The sequence below is a fragment of the Panthera uncia genome, chromosome B4, assembly GCF_023721935.1.
Source record: "Panthera uncia isolate 11264 chromosome B4, Puncia_PCG_1.0, whole genome shotgun sequence".
NCBI lineage: Eukaryota > Metazoa > Chordata > Mammalia > Carnivora > Felidae > Panthera > Panthera uncia.
This window is the reverse complement of record NC_064809.1, coordinates 16131321-16153922: the sequence shown is the minus strand read 5'-3', so window position 1 is coordinate 16153922 and position 22602 is coordinate 16131321. Positions and strand designations below refer to the sequence as shown.

The window sequence follows — 22602 nt, the reverse complement described above, 5'->3', positions numbered from 1 at the left end:
GCTTGTGACTATTTTTATGATGGTATGAAATTCCACAAATAAAATATTCTTTGAAATCCACACCTTCAATTTATGGCCTCTTTCTATGATAAAACTTTAGGTGTTACTGATGTACCTAGACTTCATTACATTTAACAATATGTATATTAGTACTTCGGTATGAGCAAAGGGCTATGCCTTAAAACTGAACCAAACATCTGTTAAACTGAATTGCTGTTTATGCTGAAATCAGTCAATTACATAAAAGTCGCTTGCCACAGCGGATTAAAGAACATAGTTCCATGTTTGAAGGAGACCTTAAAACTACAGCTCAAAAACATTTTTTAATAAATGTTTTCTATCTCTTTAAAAATGCCTATTTATTTATTTTGAGAGAGACAGGGAGGGCGAGCAGGGGAGGGGGAGAGAAGGAGGGAGAGAGAGAGAGAGAGAGAGAGAGAGAGAGAGAGAGAGAATCCCAAGCAGGCTCTGCACCGGCAACATAGAACCCAATACAGGACTGGAGATCGTGAACTGTGAGATCATGACCTGAGCCGAAACCAAGAGTTGGACGCTTAACCAACTAAAGTCATCCAGGTGCCTCTACCGTTCAAATTTTTTCAAGTATAATCTAAAACTTATTCAATAACATCAGGTATATTTTCTAAAAAAAATAGTTCTATCTAATTCATTCTTGCAATGCTCTTTAATTTATATAAATGATAAAAATATCATTCTTGGACTTAGTGGGGAAACATGTTCTAATTTTTTTAAGGCTTTAATGAAGAGTGTTTTTAGAAAAAGTGCAGTATACATAACTAACTAACTAAAATTACTAACATTTTCTAGAGATCCAGGTGAGTTAACTTATAAGAATAAAACGTTGCTTAAATTTAACATCAGTTGAATATACTTTTCAAAAAGCGATAAGCCACCCTTATTAAAAACAGTTTATTCTCTACAATGTATTCCTCATTTCTTTCCATAGGACAAAAATTTATACCTCTGAGCTGTCATCACAGAGCCCAACGCGGGGCTCAAACCCATGAGCTATGAGATCATGACCTGAGCCGAAGTCAGATGCTTAACCGACTGAGCCACCCAGGTGGCCCTATGACATTTTCTTTTTAAAATGAAGACATTTCAAAGGTAGAGAAAGCTCTGAATTTGGATAAGTAATTGAAGTAAACATGAGAGAGAGTCACTAGTATGTTCTTACAAAGGCCCAATACGGGTGTGATAGTTCCCAGGGCAATGATTAAACTAAGTCTAATAAAAATAAAGGGTAAGTCTTGGAGAAAGACGCCCAGGGAATTCTGAAGAGGGTTCTGAGGAGTTAATATCATCCGAAGGAGAGAAATAAAACTGAATATGTAGACTGGGTACAGCCAGCCTGACTTATACACAGCAGGGTGGCCAGCCACGCGCACCATTTCTATGGTGTCAGACCACAGCAGAAAGCTCCACAGGATGATCTGGGCACGATAGTCCTGATGGGACATGGTTCCCAGGATTCCCGAGTGGAAGGAGGGCTCCTGGGGTTCTCCCAGCGCTGGAGCGGGGCTCTGTGTGCTTTGTCCCCATGGCTGTGATGCCTCGGTCCTCCTGGCTGGCTGTGGAGACGAAGTATTTTCTTCCTTTTGCTTCACTTGGTCCATCACGGTTTTTACTTGGTGCAAAGTGGTTGTATGACTATATGTAACTTCATTACCTGCAAGAAATTAATTGATTCATGGCCATTTAAAAATTTTTTTAATTTTATGTAAATGAAAATTGTATTTCAACTTTATGTAAATTTTTAAATTTCAGTTTTTTAGTTAAATTTAAAATAAGATAAAATTGTAAGCCTTCTTTTTCTGAGGTCTGTTTTACACATATAACTTCAGATCACAATAGGTACCATAATGACAAAAAAAGGTTATGTTTTTGTATTTTTCTAGATATGGATCCCAAGTCAGTTTTATCATTTCACAGTACCAGCCATTTTTGGTTACTGAGCTAAGCACTTTCACATATAATCTCACTTAATCCTCAGAAAAAAATTGAGAAATAGACATTACTATCCCATTTTATAAATATAGAAAGTATACAAGAGGTTAAATGACAACGGAATTCAAATACACAGTAATGAGCAGGGCTGGAATTCACACCCAGATTTGTTTGACCCCAAGTGACAACCTCTCAACTTTATGGCTGCTATCACCTGCCTAGAGGCAAAACATCATGTGCTAATTATAAAACATGCAAATATCATAAAATCAAAGTCCAATGGTCCAACGTTGTCATTTTTTTATAAGAAGGCCACAGGGATCACTACAACTCAGATGTCCGGCCTTGGAGTTTGGTGCTAAGAGGGAATGTTTAACCAATGTGCTAGTGAAGGGTGCCACCTTGAACCCCGGTTGGTTTGTTTTTTAATTTTTTTATGTTTATTTTTGAGAGAGAGAGACAGAGCGTGAGCAGGGGAGGGGCAGAGAGAGAGGCAGACACAGAATCAGAAGCAGGCTCCACGCTCTGACCTGTCAGCACAGAGCCCAACGCAGGGCTCGAACTGAAGACCTGTGAGATCATGACCTGAGCCGAAGTCAGACACTTAACAGACTGAGCCACCCAGGCACCCCTGAATCCCATATTTTTTTAAGTTTCTCTTTCCCCAAAGTTTTTGAAACAGTCAGGGCAATTGGCTAGACTAAAGCAGTTCGTTTGCAGACACAAGGCTATGCCTGATCAACGCAACGCTCATTTGAATAAGTAGGATATTTTCTCATGAGTATCACATTGCGCGTGTGTTTGTGCGCACGTGTGCACATTCACGCATGTGCCTTTCTGTGCGCACATGGGTATTGAGGTTGGGGAATTATGAAGGGATCCTCAAATCTCAAGACCTACTACCAGTATTCATGATGGTTTTTAGACATGAAAGGTGTAGCATATTGTTTTTCAAACATTTATCTAGTTAAGCACCATTTTTTCTTTCTTTTTTACTAAGAATTTATCTGGTCTTAAGGAAAGATTGCCAACATGCTGAGCTGTCATATTACTTGATAAGACAAAATTTAAAGGAGTCATTAGACTGCATAGCTCTAAAGGTTAAAGACATGAAGTCAATAAAAATTTGTTGAACCATATTGAGGTGAAAACATTTTAAAAGAGATAACTTATTATGATTAATGACTAATAAAATATTTGATAACTTTAAATAGGAGTTGTTTAAAGGACAAACCTCGGTTTTCTTTGTATATAACTAACTACTTTAAAATTTTAAGTGTGAATTGAGTAAATTGATAAACTAAAAAAAAATCTAAATTCTTGATAAAATATTATTTACTTTTTTTTTTTTAACATTTATTCATTTTTTGAGAGACAGAGTGCAAGTGGAGGAGGGGCAGAGAGAGAGGGAGACAGAACCTGAAGCAGGCTCCAGGCTCTGAGCTCTCAGCACGGAGCCTGAAACAGGGCTCAAAGCCACGAACCGTATGATCATGACCTGAGCGGAAGTCAGAGGCTGAACCAATTGAGCCACCCAGGCGCCCCCATTTACTTCTGATATAAATCACTTATAAATAAATGATGGCACCTTTAGAAATTTCTTTACCAAGTTTAGATGACAGTAGCATGAATATCACTTTAATAAATAATAGTCAAGTAAGAAAGAAAATTATATACTAATTACTATTATTTTAATATTGCTAAAATTTGGGGCATCTGGATAGCTCAGTTGGTTAAGTGCTGACTGCGGCTCAAGTCAGGATCTCACCATTTGTGAGTTCAAGCCCCATGTCAGGCTCTGTGCTGACAGCTCAGAGCCTGGAGCCTGCTTTGGAATCTGTGTCTCCCTCTCTCTCTGCCTTTGCCCTGCTCATGCTTTCTCTCTGTCTCTCAAAAATAAATAAAAAACGTTAAAAAAAATCCTAAAATTATCTTTTTTTTAAACTCAGATGCCCACTGGCATCAATTATACCTCTCATTTTACAAAAGAAAAAACTTACATGGAAATTATGTTTCTTAGAGTATGTCATGTCCTGGAGAACTCTCCTTGAAATAGATAAAACTGTCTGAATGGAAATTCAAATTCCTTTGTCAACATAAATAGTGCAGTGTATAATTTAGGCTTTTGAGGAGGACTGTAAATTCAGCATCGTATCAATGCCAGGAAGTGGCAATCTTAGACGCGACACATGAACATTTTTAAACAGTAAGAATCTTAATATCTGTGGATAAGAGCCGTGGGAGGAACAATGAATTCTTAGCTAGAGTTCCTTTAAAAAAAAAAAATTTTTTTTTATTCATTCTGAGAGGGGGGAGGTGGGGCAGAGAGAGAGGGAGACAGAATCCCAAGCAGGCTCTGCACCGTCAGCACAGAACCCGACATGGGGCTTGAACCCATGAACTGTGAGATCATGACCTAATCTGAAATCAAGAATCGGATGCTCAAGTGACTGAGCCACCCAGGCGCCTCAAGAGTTCATTTCTAATAAAATACGAAGGTCCCAGTCCATGTGTATTTGGCGAAATTGGGCTGGGAGCTTCCTATCTCTCTAACCTCAACAGAGACTAGGTTATAGTTAGGGGTACAGGGACTCTGTTGTCCTCTTTCCACGTGAGAAGAACTACAACTGTCCACTGGAGAGCTCTGCTGGCCTCCCAGAAAGGAAGGTGGTGTTGAAGAAGCCAAGGCACTGTATGGTCCTAAGAGTAGGACAACAGATTTGCCCCCGAGCAATGTAAACTTGCATGTACCCAATACCTTTTGGCTCAGTGATTAGTTTCCCTCCAAATTACTATTTTTAAAATTTCTGCTTACAGCTAGAATTCTTTTGTTGTTGTTAGTATTCTACTGTGGGCAAAACGACACATATTTTGGCAAAATCCATAAAAGATATAAGCACGAAGAAAGAGATCGACTCGCTTTCTTAGAGGCTGACATTTCCCTGTAAAAAGAGAAAGTGGCATCCATTCTGTGTCATTCCCTACATCTAATGCCAGTTGCCAAAAGAACTTTTTGTCTTCACTGCACAAGCTAAAGAGTTAAGAAAATGTAATTTTGATCACAGATAAATGTTTAAGTGGCTAGCGCACATCTGTTTTATTTGATTCTTTACACTGATGTATTTCTATTTCTTTTGTTTGTTTTTATTTATTTTTGAGAGAGAGAAAGAGAGACACAGCACGAGCGTGGGGAGGGCAGAGAGAGACACACACACACAGAATCCAAAGTGGGCTCCAGGCTCTGAGCTGTCAGCACACAGCCCGATGCAGGGCTTGAACCCACGAACTGCAAGATCACCACCCGAGCTTAACCGAGGGAGTCACCCAGGTGCCCCGATGTCTTTCTATTTCCAACTTGTTTCTCAAAAGGTTTGGATAGCTTACAGGGAAAACCTAAGAACCACATAACAAATCAGTAGGGAAGGATTTTCTAAAGTGAGCATGTATCCAGAGAATAGAAAAGAAATAAAAGAAGAGAGAATCATAAGGAAAGGCACCTAAAAACATGACGGGAATGAGGCTGATACTAATAATGCACGAGTCAGGCTCCCAATCGTCTGTTATGAGCAGACAGATTATGTAGAGTCCTGTACCAAGCTTCAAATGGGCATAGAGAATGATGTAGCAACTAATGTGGGGAGAGTCCCACCTTCACCATGCTGTTACCTGTGATCACATCAATAAATACAGAAGCATAAAATGTGGCAGGAAAGTAGGGAAAGAGTCCAAATGTCCCTCGACTAACAAATGGGTAGAGAAGATGTGGTATGTATATGCGATGGAGTATTACTAGGCAATCAAAAAGAAGGAAATGATTTCACTCATATGTGGGATTTAAGAAACAAAACAGATGAGCATAAGGGACGGGAAGCAAAAAAATAAGATCAAAACAGAGAGGGAGACAAACCACAAGAGACTCTTGAGTCCAGAGGGTTGCGGGTGGGGGATGGGGGAAGAGATGGGCTAAATGGACGAGGAGCATTAAGGAGGACACTTGTTGGGATGAGCACTGGTTGTTACATGTAAGTGACGACTCACTAAGTTCTATTTCTGAAATCATTATTAAACTATATGGTAACTAACTTGGATTTAAATGAAAATAATAAAAAATAAATAAAAATAAATCAATAAAATGTGGCAGGGCTTTAAAAGGAAGGTCAGTTCTTTGATGAGAGACTATCCTATGGATCTGCATGAGACTGGAGGTCTGGAAGGTTCAGCTGAGAAGTGACAGTTAAGCAGAGACCTGAAGGATAGGTAGGAATGAATTAGGTGAAGAATGGAAAAAGGAACTTTCTAGACAGTAAAGAGCATGTGTAAAGATCTTTCAGCCAGAATCATTGAAAGACGGAAAGTTTGGTGAGGAGTTGGGGAGGCAGAGAGGGAAGAAGAGGAGAGTTCTAGAAACCTAGTAAGTGCTCTCTACCTACCAGGCACTGTTTTAAGCCCTTTTAATGCATTAATTCATTAAATCCTTAGAAGAATTCCCACCTTAAAGATGAACAAACTGAGGCACAGGGAGATTAGCAATTGTTTCCAAGGTCACACAGCTAGCAAGGAGGGAGATCAGAACTTGATCTCTTAGCTACACTATCAGTGGCAGAGTCAGACTGTGTGGCACCTTATGGGCCATGCTAAGGGGTTTAGACTTCCTTCTAAGCTAAACGGAAAACTGCTGAAGAGATGGAGAGTGGAAGGCAGAGGAACCAGAAAGGACATGAAGACATCAGCAAAGAGGATCTCAAGGCCACTGAGGCAGCTGTTGTGAAATGAGACTGTTATTCCACTCACAGCAACCAGAAAATCAAATTAAACAACTATTCAGAAAAAAATAAGACTAATCTTGATTAACAGTCCCCAAAATCTATTTAAAAAAAAAAATTTAATGTTTATTTTTGTGAGAGAGAGAGAGACAGAGCATGAGCAGGGAGGGGCAGAGAGAGAGGGAGACACAGAATCCGAAGCAGGCTCCAGGCTCTGAGCTGTCAGCACAGAGCCCGACGTGGGGCTCGAACCCATGAACTGTGAGATCATGACCTGAGCTGCAGTCAGGTGCTTAACCAACTGAGCCACCCAGACGCCCCACCCAAAATCTATTTTTCCTGAGACAAAAGTGTTCTAGAGAAAGTGAAATGCTAATGATTTAGACATAACATTTCGAGAAAAAAAATTTAGCAAAGAAGAGAATTAATAGTCATTACAAATATTTTAAAGCATATTAAGCACCACAAAGTACTTTTCGTCATAGTCTTGGAGACAAAGGGAAAAAATGTAATAAATTAAAATACAAACAGGGCACTTACATACATCGTTATTTTGACACAGTCTACGGACTAAGCTCAACTGCACTATGTATAGTTTGCTTCCTTTGAGCAGCACATCTGAGGTCTGGAAGACAAGTGAGCAACTTCATGGCCAAGTAATAAATGATGAAACTCAGCACCCACCTCACAGGGTGGTTATGAGGCCTGAACAAGTCAATATTCATAAAACATTTAAAATAGCGCCTGACACATAGAAACAGCCATGTGTGTGTTCCATATACCAAATGTAGCGGCGCCTGGGTGGCTCAGTTGGTTAAGCGTCCGACTTTGGCTCAGGTCATGAACTCACAGTTTGTGAGTTCGAATCTTGCATCGGGCTCTGGGCTGACAGCTCAGAGTCTGGAGCCTGCTTCTCTTTCTGCCCCTCTCCTGTTTGTGCTCTGTCTCTCTCTCTCAAAAATAAATAAACGTTAAAATATGTATATATATAATACATATACATATATATATAACATATTATAAATTAATGTAGCAATCACTAAATAATGAATTAGAATAGAACAGAAATGAATTAAATGAATTAGAATTGAACAGAAAATATCAGAATACAGTAAATAGTAAAAGTGATCACAGTTTGTTAAACTTTGGTTATAGTTACACTGTTACCCACTGTCCCGTTTATGGTGGGGGGAAGGGCTGTCAAAAAGTTTGAGAAACTGTGTCACACTACAGAGCCTTAACAAGGTCAAAGGTTTAATTTGCATACTTGCCTGTTCGGATCACAATGAATCAAAATGCTACCCCACAGATATATCCTAGGCAGGCAGAGACAGCTTGCAATACCTAACGAGCCAATCGTATGCATCTCTTCCCAATTCCATGGTCAGGGGTCAGTGACGTCACCTTGGTAGCTTGAAATTGGTCGCGGAAGGAATACTTACACCAGATACATTGGCGAATGGTACAAAGCAGGGCTTTTCCCCACCCCCACCGGAGGGACAGCTGTGTCAACACTGACCAGCCTACTCCTATCTGTGTTCCAAATGGTATGCAAATCTTCACCAAATAATAATTCATAATAATAACAAATTCAAGACAAATATTCAAACCATCATCAATTCTGGAAGAGCCCAGGGACTGTTCTTTAGAAAAAGCATTGTACTGTTTTCCAGTACATTCAAAAGCCCTATTCATTGCCAGTTCCCTGCCTGGCATGGGAACAAATAAATGTATCATTTCTGGATTTTTAGGCAATGTAAAGTATTAAGAAAATTCTTTTGTCTAAAGCAGCTGGAAGGCTGGATAGGTTAAAGACCATCTTCCCCTCCATTATTAGTTCAAAGACTCATCTGGACAAGACATATATATTATATATAATAATGTAACAATGAATCATTACAGTATATTAATTATATGGACAATTATAAGTATATAATATGTACCAATATACAATTATATATTATACAAATATTGAATATATTTCAATAAAACATAAATAGTAAAGTAAAATGTTAAAAAGCATATAGTTATCTTATTTCCAAATATAAATAATTCTAGGCTTTGAAATGGTTTGAAATGCCTCTACTAGTAAGCACCTGAGTACAGACCAAAGCTTGGAATCCCAGCACGAACCCAAGCCGGGTGACAAAAATGAACACATAGGGGAATGAGCCTGTTTCTGGCCTTCAGAGCACTCCCTCTGCCTTAATTGTGTGCATTTGCTAGTGAAGTTTATTGATGTGCTATTCTATCCACTAAACTGCCAGCTCCATGAAAAGAGAGGCTGTTTTCACTCCCCACTGTACCCCTAGGACCTGGCCGAGCACCTGGTATGTATGTAACAGATCCTCCATAAAGATTTGCTGTATAGAAGGCGGGAGACATTCCTGTTCTGGAGTCTGGCGACATAAGGGAGCAATGGGCATCCTGCTGGGGAAATCCGCACCAAGGCGAGCAAGCCCAAACATGACAGCCAGGCCCCCAAGCACACACCACCCTCCGTTCAACAGGAAGAAGGACTCCGGAGCTCTGCACAAGGTCTTCCATGAAGACTGCTGTCTGGCCCAGGTCCTGGAGAGAGCACTTCAAGCGAGCCCACACGACTGATTCAGCTAAGGAGCTCTGGAGGATGTTCGGAGGGCATCTGAGCAGCTCAGGTGTGAGAGAAGACGTCACATGGCTTTTGGGCCCAGGAGCCGCCGGTGCGACGTGTCCCCTGCATCGCCCAGCGGGACTGGGGCACACATCAGTGGGAGACAGCACAAGCAGCAGCCCGATTCAAGACATTTCAAAGGGTTCCCAGGCACCGGCAGGGGCAGGAGTCACCAGTCAGAGGACAAAAATGCCGATGTGTGCTTCCGAGAAGAATGGGGTTTGTGAGTTTGCAGGAAACACGCTAAGAACACCACCCCCGGCCAGAAACAAGGGGGCTTGGGGTTCTAAACTAGCGGACCCACAGCAAAATGGTGCTCCATACAAAGGACCCTATGATGTAGACACAAAACGACCAAGATTTCTGCACATTATGCAGACCGTCAGCTCAACAACCTATTTTACTCTATTCACTCCAAGACAAGGAAATCTAGAACTTGAAAAACAGTGACCTGTACCTTTACTTTCAACCTTGGGCCATAACATTTGCTGATTAATAATGATATGAGGAACGGGTCTTGGTACTAGGACACAGTAATGCATGCTGAATTCTTCATGTTCCCCTTATTTCTATCAGCCTCCCTAAAATACTTACTCGGGAAAAATCTCTTGCAACTCTCAAGAATCTCACTTTGTATACTAAAATTGTTCCTCTCCCCCCCTCCCCCTGCCCCGTGTAGGAAGAAAGTACCGATTAAATGCCAAATTGTTACAATCGTGTAAAGCTGTCCTAATCAAAGGGTCACCATGTGACAGCACTTGATGTCCTATGTCTTTTGGCACGAGGATGGCTACAATATAGTCTCTGGCCCAATACACACTGACCTAATCCTGACAGCTGATACTTCATTAGAAGGTATAAATCAGAAATTCTACCCTTCTCTCAGGCCGGTCTGGTAAATAGCTACTTGTTTCTTAAGAAGGCGGGGAAAATCCTAGAACTAACTTACTTTTCTGAAACTTCCTTATTCTAAATAGCAAACGGAGGGTATGAAAGGAAATAGTTCCCCTCCTTGGCATGGCCCCGAAACACAGTGTTCCTCATACGTACTCTCTAAACACATTGCAAAACACATTATGGAAGCCCAGCTCACACGCGGGGCTCATATTGTATAATAAGCTTTTTCTTAAAAAGAAACAAAGGGGAACTCAAAGTGCCATTCATTTTATTCAGAGAAAAGCAGCATCCTTCCCCCTTCCCCCCCCCCCACCTTGATTGTCTGTGGCATCTCTTATATTCCTTTTGGTTAAAGTGTTGAGTTCCATTTTGAGGGAATCTGGAAAGCAGATTCCTTTAGGAATTTGGATCTGGGCTCTTAGCTTTGAACTCGCTATATGTCACATTTCCCAATACTTCCTACAACCAGGGTCTCTGAGACAGGGTGGGTATCAGAACTATTTGTGAAGCTTTTAAAAATTCCGGATGCCAGGCCTTAAACTAACCTCGCGTGTACAAGTATGTTCACAGGCGGTCCATGATTCACTGGAAATAGCTTAGAAGGATGAAAATCATCACCGTCATTCATTGAAGAAATTGTGTTAACTCAGTAAGAAGGAATAACTAAGAAAGTAATAGGTCCTTCCTTTTCCTCCTTCCATTCCTGCTCTATAGACTCCTAAACCTGGGTCAGTCCTACCATCTTTTCTACCATCAATGCCCAGATTTCTCAGGATCATTGAAGAAATGATCCTCATAATGGAAGAACGATCGACTCATAATCTCGAGCGGTCCCAGGACAAATTCCTGGTTTCCCCTTTTCACTGAACCCTAAGCTTCTGTCATCCTTCCATCCCCCTGTCCTTGACCTTGAGCAGTTATTCCAAACCTTACCCATTCTGTTACAGATTCTCTCCCTCTGTCCCTCCACACTGCTCTCTGCAGGTAACTTTGCTTCCTAGTTCACAGTTCCTAGTTAAGGCTTTCAGGCATTAACAGGTATAAACAGCCCCTGCTTGCTTTCTGCCCACACATTAAATCATAGTCACAAGTCTAAATCACCTGGGGGGCTTTAAAAACCACATGTGTCTGGCCCAACCCCCCCTCCACCAAAATTATGATTTTAATTATCTGGGGTTCAGTCTGGGAGTTAAAAAATTTTCAAGTCTCTTAGGTGATTCGAATGGGCAGCCAAAGTGAAAATCAATGTTCCTAATTGGGGCTACACACCAAGAATCCAATGAGGTTTTGTTTTTAAAAATCTAAGTACGCCCAAGTCCCATCCTGATTCAGTTTATCAGGTGTTGCTATGATTGGCATGGACATTTTTAAAGTGCTCTATTAAGTCCTTTCTTTATGTTGGAAATGCCAGAAGAAATGGACAGAAATACAACAGAGGCAGGGGTCTAAAAGCTTTGCCAGATCAAGGGAAGAAATACACTGATTATCATTTCTGATTGATTGGGTGCGTGTAAATTAATGAGTTTATATCCTACAGAGAATCCAACTTCTTTTCTTTATGAAACACTTACATGTAAAAAAGTTTCGAGAAAATATTCAGTAAATATTTATATCACCTTGGAGTGAGAAAAATGCTTTTAAAGCATAACACCATAGACAGACTCCATCTGGGAAACAGTGACAGAATGGAGTATGTCAAAATTAGAAATTTCCTATATCAAAAAATTAAAAGGCAAATAACTGAAATATATGCTACATTTCTGACAGGCAAAATTTAATGGCCTTACTATTTACAGAACTCATGAACCAGGAGTAAAAACAACAACAAAAAAGAATAGATGTATCAACAGAAAAACAGATCAAGGACATAAATATATGAGTTTTAAAAATACAAACAGCCAAGAAATCCACAAGAAAATGCTCAACACAACTGCTATCTTAAGGAAATTATTAAAATAATAAGATACCGTTTTTTGCCTATAAAATTGGCAAAGATGAAAAGGAACAAATTATCCAAAGTTACAAGGTTGAGGAGAAACAGGTGTTTTCTTACACTGCTGTTTAGATGCTAAGCAGGGCATTCTTTAGAGGGGGTCGTTTGCTTGAAGGACACATATCAAAAGCCTTAAAGCTTGAATATACTTTGAGCCAGAAATTGCAACACCTAGGCATTTAACCTAAAGAAGTAATTATCTAGACTGCTGAGGTCCTGCGGCCCTTGGCCCAGGTGTCTGGGTATTAAGAACACTACACAGTAGGAACTGGACCGGGGCCACTGCGAGCAGATTTATTTGAAGACTTTACGCTGCCAACATCGTACCTGGCACCTCTTACTGATGTGACAGTGGAAACCACCTCGTGCGCAGCGCTCTGATGTTTTCCGCCCAAATAGCCTGTCGATCTCACTTCTAGCAAGTCGTCTCTGTGCACATACCCCCAAGGCAGCAAACTATCGTGCTACGCCCGTTTGTAAAATCCCCTATGAAGGACCCCCCCCTGTATTCGTCTGCATGTGCAGCCAGCCCACAATAGTCCCGTTTCTTCTGGCAAGTGTCGTTGCCAAGGAGTCTGGGCATGTGCAGATGCTCAGGGTCTTCCGAGGACACTCTGTGGTCATCCAGTGACAGTTAACTCTCTCTGTCCCCGGCCTCTGCTTGGCCGGTCACCTCAGAGTGGCTTGTAACTCACATACACAGCACCGGGTCCCCCAGACACCGACCACCTGCACCAGCCATGCCTGTGCGCCCGTACATACGGCTCACCCCCACTGCTCGACTCAAACCACATCGTCCTGCTCATTCTCACCACATCCTTCTCCTTTTTTTTTCTGCAACCCTTTTTACTTCTGAACAAGAGTCATAGAACAGTTGTTAAAAACCAGGAAAAAAGAAAATCTAGTTGTCCAACAACAGGGTTAGTTAAAAACTCATGGCTAAATGAGTCACAGTTCATCAATATAACAGGATACTATTCAACTAATAAAAAACGATGATACCACCACATATTTTTAAGGAAAAAAGATACAAAATAGGTTTCCTTGAGTCAAGCATGCCCCTGATGATGGTATCAGCTATCAATCTGTAGTTTATAGAATCCTGGTGGATTTCCATTTTCTTCTTTTTTTGCTTATGAGTATTGGACGATCTTTTAAAATAAATATGTATTTGGGGGAAGCAGAAAACATTAGAAATAAAACAATTTCAAACTGGAATATTAAAAAATGGATCTGGTTTTTCATATGTCTTGGGCCTCAAAACCTGTGTGTGCCCCACCAGGTTGGGTTTGCTCTACCTGCATTGCTGTAGTGTGGTGTACGTTAGCGTGTTGTGTAGCATTGTGTCATATCCCCAAAACAGCAGCCGTCACAAGAACTTGGATGAGGGTGCACTTGGTCTCTGGGTAGGGCAGCATCATGATTCTCAGGGAGCCATGGGCTGGAGAAGTAGGGAATTGGCCACCTGAGTTACCGTACTGCCCTGTACCGAGAGCTACAGCTTATGAATCTAAATGAGGTCTGAGATTAATGGTTTTCAGACATTTAGCAGAAGAACCATTTTTCTTTTTTTACAAATGAAATCTGACACAAACCAATGTCGTGCCGATGTGGTTCAGGTAGGAACTGGAGCACCAGTGACTCTGGTTAAGCTTCCCCTTTCTGCCCACGGACCCCTACAGATCCGCTCTGTAGGTTTCCGAAGTTTACTACTTGAGAAACAAACAGTGCTGGTTTTAAGAAGGCAGCTTTCACCTCAACAATAGATTTTTCCATTCAGACTGTGAAATCCAACTGGTTATTTTTGCCCATTTATTACATGCAGTCCTGAGTTTCTTAAGGCCCAATCTTCCTTCTGTGTAGAAAGCCTTCTTCACCATATCTGCCTAAACTCCTACAAATCCCAGATATTCCCTTTAGTATTTTTCTGACCTCCGACACCTTAGATAAAATATTTCTTCACGTGTAGCCCCATAGTACTTTAACTATGATACTCTACTCTACCACTTATAACATGGTGCTTGAGGCAGGCTTAGGCTGTTCAAGTGAGTCCCTACAGGTAGAACTGAAACTTTGCGTCCAACCATTGACTTGTTTGTGTGTCTGTTTGCATTCGTAGGTTTTTATGGAGGTTAAGGAATCTGGGTGGGGGCAAAGGGAACCTAATAGTGACCATGATTTGGGGTTCAGACAATATAGGTTAAGACTGATGTAAGGAGAAACTAGGATATTCCCTGGGAGGCAAGTCATAGCAGGATGAAAAGTGTTTAGAACACAGAGTCAGGCAAGAGTGGTGGGAAAAGAGCAGGCCAAGTTGTTTGTGTGTAAGAATGACGAATGGAAAAAAAGCAGGAGCGATGGAATATTCAGCAGTCTGGACCAATAAATGAGACCACAGGAGACTCACCTTAGTTCTGGGAGAGGGAACAATATAGAAGAGGAAGAAAGATGGGGGCCCAGTCATTCATTGGTTGGGACTGAGCTAACAAAATTCAAATAGAAATACCCACATACTAATATGAGCTGGGGACATTCAGGCGATACACTGTATTCTTACTATTTGTTCCCAAGACTGGGACCTGCCATTATTAGGTATGACATCTGCGAGACTGCCATGCATCAGAGATCTAGGTACCAGAAAATATTCCCGTGTGAGGCCCAGGCTATGTGAAATAATGCATGGACATGTTCTGACATGATCATCACTTGATACTGAGATATTTCAACTGGTAACAGAAAGTTAGTGGAAAGGACTCCTTGATCCCGTTAAGCCTGCTTTAAGCATGAGCACTTTTTTTAAAAAATATAGAATAACTTGTATTTAAAATTTTAGTAAAGGAAAAGCTACACAAAGATCAAGCTTCTGTAGCTTGGAATTAAGGCGGATGGGATGGCACAAGGGGGTCCATAAATCCAAGCACTGCAGATTACCTTAGTTTCCTCTACTATAGGATCATGGCTGTTACAAGTTGACCGATGGGTATGCCTTTCAAACTCTCTGGACTGAGCACAATATATTACCTTTCCCAACCTTTTCTAAAGGGAGCCAAATGTTTTTAAAGCTCGTTCACAACCCAGCCCTACCCAACCTCTTGGATTCTAAAGTACCACATGCAACAACAGCATATTTTTAGCCTACTGGTTTATGTTCAGACTCACATATTACAATTTACATGTTTATGACTTTCTGTATTAAGTTCCAGAGGATAAATGATAACACTCCCTAAATTCAAAGCTCACATAATCCATTTTGTTAGTATGCATGTTTAAAATGAGTAAAGGGGACTATTTGAGTTCAAAAGCTTGTACAAAAATTAAATGCATGTATAATTAATATTTGCAAAGGTGTTTTGAGTGAATGCTAGTTTTTTAAAGTGGGACTTTATTAAAGGGTAGAGCTATTCAACCAGACATTAGCCTGCTCAAGTTTGGGCAGTGAAGAGCTCAAGAAGGAGGCTCTTCAAATAAGAAAAAGCAATTGTATAAAATGTTCTCAGGTCTTATCTCCAAGACTGACTTCTTTGGGGTTTTCTTGTGTCAATGCTCAGAGTCATTGTCATTTCTGGATACAGAGAAAATTCTCCTTTAACAACCAAACTCATCACTTAAAATATAACTTGTTCCAAAAAATGTAATGTACATTTTTTATTTTAATTTTTTATTTCAGAGATAGAGCGAGAACAGGGGAGAAAAGCAGAGGGGAGAGAGAGAGAGAGAGAGAGAGAGAGAGAGAGAGAGAGAGAGAGAATCCCAAGTGGGCTTCACACTCAGCATGGAGCCCAATGCAGTGCTCGATCCCACCACCCTGGGATCATTACCTGAGCCAAACCAAGAGTCGGACTATCAACCCACTGATCTCAGATGCCCTTACATGTACATTTTTTTAAAAAGAGAATGTTCATGGGGCGCCTGGGTGGCTCAGTCGGTTAAGCGTCCGACTTTGGCTCAGGTCACGATCTCGCGGTTCATGAGTTCAAGCCCCGCGTCGGGCTCTGTGCTGACAGCTCAGAACCTGGAGCCTGTTTCAGATCTGTGTCTCCCTCTCTCTCTCTCTCTGACCCTCCCCCGTTCATGCTCTGTCTCTCTCTGTCTCAAAAATAAATAAACGTTAAAAAAAAAAAAGAGAGAGAATGTTCACTAAGAACTTACACAGAATGTTCACATTAACATGGAAGGTTATTAACACGGAAGAATTTTTAAAAACAATCCATTTTCAAGATAGGTTTGCATTGAGAAGGAATCTAGAGAAGTAGCAAAGAAAGTGGCAATTCCCAAATCTCCTCAGTTTGAGATAAATACCCTGGACTCTGGAGGGCAGATGTAACTTGAGGGTACCTTTTCCTCATTAGATGGCCACTAGCTGCCTGCCACCTTAGCTACCTTGTCACCTGTATTATGTTAAACATAACAACCATCATCTCCCACCTAAGGACAAAGTGCAAAATATGAAGCTCAGAATCTCAGATTTCCTGGTGGCCTCCAGCTCAGTTTTATTTTTCAATTTGAGGAGTAAGAGTGACCGGAAGGGTGGTGGCTCATGACCCATAAGTGATTCTCTGGTCTTTTCCTTCCTGGAGGTAGGAATCATCTCTATTACTCTCCAGAATTCCCCTGTGACTCACTCGCTTTAACCCATCCACCCCACCAGGAAGTGATTCGACAAAACCTACCCACTTCACGTATAAAATCTTGGTCATCCAATAACGATAGCATACACATATTATAAATTATCACATGAAATTAAGTGAAAGTTGAAGAAATTTAAGATCAACTGAACAAAATACTCAATTAACAAAGTATCTTTTTTTTTTTAAGACCAACCTATATTTAGTTTTGACTGATCCCTTTGGAGGAATGTGGTATATCTTGGTTTTGGTAGTGTGATCTTTAGCTTTTTGACAATCTGCAATTAAAAACACATAATTCTCTAGGACATAACGTCAGTAGTCACATTAATTTATATCAAAGATATCCAAAACTATATTTATTCATCTAAACTGAAAGGTTTTAAGGTTTCTAAAAATCTAAATCTATAATAATTTACTTAGATTATTTTCTTGCTAGAGTAAACATTAAGGTTTTTCTTATTAAATATTTGCTAAGTTTATTAATTTATCAGTACTACCAAAATACAAATAAGAATAACTATTTAGCTATCAAAGTAGTTTTTAAAATAATTATATTTAGATATCTCCATTTCTAATCTTCTAACTGTAATGTTAGAGGTAAGAAAAGGTATGATAAACATGTCAACAGATAAATGGGTGACAGAAAGGTAAACAGTATGTCAAACTTTTAAAAATATTACATTTAAAAGAATACTTACATTTTTGCCATCTTCTAAGAGAATATATCCTGAGTTTTTCAATAATATCCACCACAATCAAGGAAGTCAGAACCAGAGAAACTGGCAGATCAGGTAAGGTATCAGGTAAGATATCCGCAGAACCATTAATACTCTTTTGAACCTGTTTTCAGAAAACCATTTAGAAGCATTACTTCTTTTGTACTATCTTTGTTTAAAATTCTTTTAATAGTCTGGAAGCAACATTAAATTAATTACAAAGACATTTACTAAAAGACTAGAAGCTTGATTTCCAGCTTTTCAGGTAATCAATCCCATTGGCTGTTGAAGGATTTGTAAAGATGTAATAAAGATTCTTATCAATGGAAGAGCTTTCAGTTCAAGAGAGAGCTTGGTAAATACGCACCAAAATATAATAGCAGGCTCCTGGTAATGGTGGGATGGGCAATTTCTTCCAACCCTACTGCTAAGCAGAGCCTCTGAGAGTGCCTACGTCAAAGAATTAGGGGGATAGATATTGGAGTTCAGGGTCCTCCAAGAGAGAGCCCAGGTAAACCCAGCCAGGTTTTGGGAGACTTCCTTCATCTGATTATGGTATCTACATAAAAACTTATGGCAAGCATCATATTAGTGGTGATATGTTAAGAGTTTTTCCTCTGAGATCTGGAAGATGACGAAAGTGCCACCATGATCAATTCTATGCAACGCTGTACTAGAAGTCCTAGCCAGTGTAATGAGGCAAGAGAAAGAAATAAACACTGATCAATTCTATGCGACACTGTACTAGAGGTCCTAGCCAGTGTAATGAAGCTAGAGAAAGAAATAAACACTGCAAGTATTGGAAAAAAAATAAATATATATCATTATTCATAGACTATATAATTGTATATGGGGAAAATCTCCATATGCAATAAAGGGAAAATGAGACTAAAAAAAATGATACCATTCAATGCAACCTCAATCAAAATTCAAAGTTTTTGTGGAAAATGAGAAGCTGATTCTAAAATCCATATAGAAATAAAAAGGACAAGGCATTTAGATGAAAAAGATATAAAGATTTACTCTTGGAAATATGAAGAGCCATTGTAAAACTACAAGAATTAAGTCAGTGTGGTATTGGCATAGGCATATAAAAGTAGGCAGTGGACAAAACAGAAGGCTTGAAATAGACCATGTATATATACAGAGTGATTTATAACAGAAGCAGCAGTGCAGAGAAATGAGGGAAGACAGACTTTTTAATAAATAGTGCTCAGTGCATTGGATGCTATTTGGAGGTAAAAAACGGACTCCTTACTGCACAACATATACAAATATTAGCTTCAGATGGATTGTGAATCTAAAGGAAAATGGCAGGGGCACCTCAGTGGCTCAGTTGGTTAAGTGTCCAACTTCGGCTCAGGTCATGATCTCATGGTTCATGGGTTCAAGCCCCACATCAGGCTCGCTGCTATCAATGCAGAGCCCGCTTCAGACCTTCTGTCCCCTTCTCTCTCTGCCCCTTCCCCGCTTGTGCTCTTGCTCTCTCTCTAAAATAAACATTTTTTAAAAATTAAAAAAAGAAAAAGAAAAGAAAATGGTAAAACATATAGGCTTCAAAGTATAATATAGGGGAATAGCTTCAGGACTTTGAGGGTCAGATTCGCAGTACGACAAAATCTCTTTACGTTGCCAAAATTACTATATCCATGAAAAAAAAAAAAAAACCACTGGTAAATTGGACTGTTTTTAAATTAAGAACTCTTCACCCAAAATACCATTAAAATATTAAGTCACAAAGTGTGAATATACTTGCAATATATAAAATCAAAAAGGGCTTGAGATCTGAATATATTAAAAACTTCTGAATTGATTTTAAAAAGATAAGTAACACGATAGGGAAAAAATGGCAAGGTGAAAAAAGTGCTCAATTTCATTAATTTTTTTGATGTTTATTTATTTATTTATTGGGCGAGGGGAGCGGGCACAGAGAGAGAATCCCAAGTAAGCTTCATGCTGTCAGCGCAGAGTTCTTCGCGGGGCTTGATCTCACAAATTGTGAGATCATGACCTAAGCCGAGATCAAGAGCTTAACCAAATGAGCCACCCAGGTGCCCCTTAATTTCAGTATATTGGGGAATGACAATTTAAAACTATAATGAGATTCAAGAATATATGCCCAACAGAATGGCTAAAAGACTTAGAATGTAAGGCTAGCTAGAATATGCAGCAACGGGTATGCTCATTCTCTGCTAGCATTAAGTCTAAATTAGTAGAATCCCTTTGGGAAACTGGCATTTTCTGCTACAGTTGAACCTTTGAATATCTATGTCCCATCAGTTATACTCCTGCACATTAAATGAAATCCTTGCATACGTGCATCAATAGACATACTCAAAGATGTTCACAGTAGCATTATTTATAATAGCCAAAACCGGAAACAACTGAAGTGGGCATCAGAGGCAGAAGTGATAAATAAATTGTAACGTATTCATAAAATGAAATGAATGAATTCACTCCACAGAATGAAAACGATGGAATACCATTGTACACAAAAGCCTGAATGACCCACACTTGTGAAAAAAAGAAGCCAGACACATATTAGGTAGGTAGAAGAGAGATAAATGACAGATATAGATAGAGAGAGAGAGAGATAGAAAGGTATATAATTTTATCTCCAATTATAAAAAATTCAAAACAGACAAACCAATCTATGGAATTAGAAGTTAAGATAGAAATCATTGCAAAAAACATAGGGGTGGCTTTTAGGGAACTAGCAAAGCTTTATTTTTTGACCCTGAGTAGTGTTTACACAGGGGATTGCTTTGTGGTATTACATTAATATTGTATATCGTATGTTTTATGCACTTTCTGATTTGTGTGTCACACTTGAGTAAAAAATTAAACAAAAGAAGGAAAAAAGCAATAGTGGGTAAGGACGTAATAGAAAAGAATCAAAAAGGGCAATCATACTACAAATGTATCATCATTTTAGGATAATAGGTTTCCTTAAAAGGTTGTACGCTAGGTGGGGGGAAGGTTGTACACTGAATTTTTAAAGGTCTAGGGAACCTCCTACATGCTTTCCAGAGTCTTTTGGGAGGAGGGAGGAGAAAATGATAAATCTAGATTAAAATATTCACATATTGCTGTTTGATGCAAAGCACATCTATAGAGCCTTCCAAGGTTATTCTATACATTCACAGACTGTCCAAATGTAGCATCTAGGACACATTCTAACAATCATGTATTTCTCATGACGTCATACACTACCCAGGACTCCCTCCCCTCGTGACACCTATCATAGCTATTCTAATAGCCGACTGTTTTTCTCTCTACTATCAATAAGCAATTACTCAAGGCCAGAGACTCTCACATTTCCAGAGTGTTGTATCTCATTACCTAGCACAGTGCCTGGCATGTGATATGCACTTAATAACTACTTACTTGACATATAGATAAAATATAAAGTACTTTAATTTTTTCACTTTGGAGACGTGAAAATTACATCTTTCACAGCATTGTGCAAATTAATAAGGTTAACAGGGCATTCTTCTTTGAACTTGTCAGATAATAAAATTCTCACAGCCTGAAAGTTCTGCCTCTAATATTACTGTCCTGTAGATGCCTGTCTATCAGAATCCTTTTGAAGCTGCATTTAGTCAAAACATAAAGTCAAGCTTATTTTCAAATAAATCTCATGTGCAAATCCTTAGACAATGGATATATTATTAAAGGTCTGAGAACGTGACGTGTATTCCCTCTGGATATTGTTTAGAACTGAGGACACTCCAAAAACATTAGGTGAAAAGCGGCAAATGTGAATCCACTTTTAAATTCCTTGCTTTTTTATGATCTTGGAATAACGTTCCTCTCTTTCACACACACACATAGAAGATATTTTTTTTTTTAATTGGTTGCTAGACCTTCTTTCACAATCACAGAGGGGGAAAAGTGATCTTAGTACTTTAAATATTCATATTGCAGCTTGGAAGAAGACTGGATAGAATAAACTTTAGGAAAAATTTCGGGCACACCGTTCTACAATATTCCGGTAATAGAGGAAATTTTAAAATCTCCAAATCTTGCAGAATGAAGAAAAAATCCATACCTCAGTCCCTGCGATAGAAAAGCTGAAGCTGGGAAGTGTGGTGAGTATAACACACATCATCATAACAGGTCTCCTAGCAAAGGACAAAAAATAAGCAAAAGCAATAATGTACAAGATCAACAGTTCCGGTTACATTTTGCTAATTTAGCAGTTCCTGTTCCATTCATCTCTCATTTTTCTAAGAAGCTACTACTTCCCTATTTCCATTTCCCAAATGTTTCAGTATGGCAAAGGGGAACACATGCAAAACCCAGAATATTTTCTAGAACAAAGGTTCACCACCTTTGTTCCAGAAAAAATAACTAGCCAGCCATGGACTTCCAAAGAGCATCACCGTGCAAGACAAATGACATTCAACATTTCCATAATTCCATAACTGGAATCCTGCCAAAAAGTTTCAGCTCTGGTGACCAACTGAAAAAAAGAATGTGACTTTTTTTTTTCTCCATGTTTGTTTATTTACTTTGAGGGGAGGAGGGGCAGAGAGGGAATCCCAAGCAGGCTCCAGGCTCAGTGCCACACCCAACACTGGGCTCTATCCCATGACTGCAAGATCAGGACCTGAGCTGATATCAAGAGTTGGATGCTGAACCGACTGAGCCACCCAGGCACCCCAAGGGCATGCCTTTCTTAAGTTATATTATACCCTATCATAACATTGATTTTTTTTTTTAAAGAAGACATTTAGAGATGCTGTACCAAGAATGCCTTCATTTAAAAAAAAAAATTAATGTTTATTTACTTTTGAGAGAGAGAGAGACAGAGTGTGAGCGGGAGAGGGGCAGAGAGAGAGGGAGACACAGAATCTGCAGCAGGCTCCAGGCTCTGAGCTGTCAGCACAGAGCCTGACGTGGGGCTCAAACTCACGAACTGCGAGATCATGACCTGAGCTGAAGTCGGACGCTTAACTGACTGAGCCACCTAGGCACCCCA

General features: G+C 39.7%; 1 protein-coding gene across 1 annotated transcript in view; it reads right to left on the bottom strand.

The window, feature by feature from the left end:
• Positions 1–386: 386 nt before the first annotated feature.
• Positions 387–22602, bottom strand: part of TMEM236 (transmembrane protein 236) — a 34657-nt gene continuing 12441 nt past the window's right edge. Inside the window, exons 2-4 of the mRNA XM_049626905.1 lie at positions 21670–21742; positions 17601–17742; positions 387–1690 (exon numbers count right to left, since the gene is read on the bottom strand). Of these exons, the coding sequence (XP_049482862.1) occupies positions 1107–1690; positions 17601–17742; positions 21670–21742 (799 nt within the window). The 3' untranslated portion in view covers positions 387–1106. The remainder of the gene's footprint in view (positions 1691–17600; positions 17743–21669; positions 21743–22602) is intronic.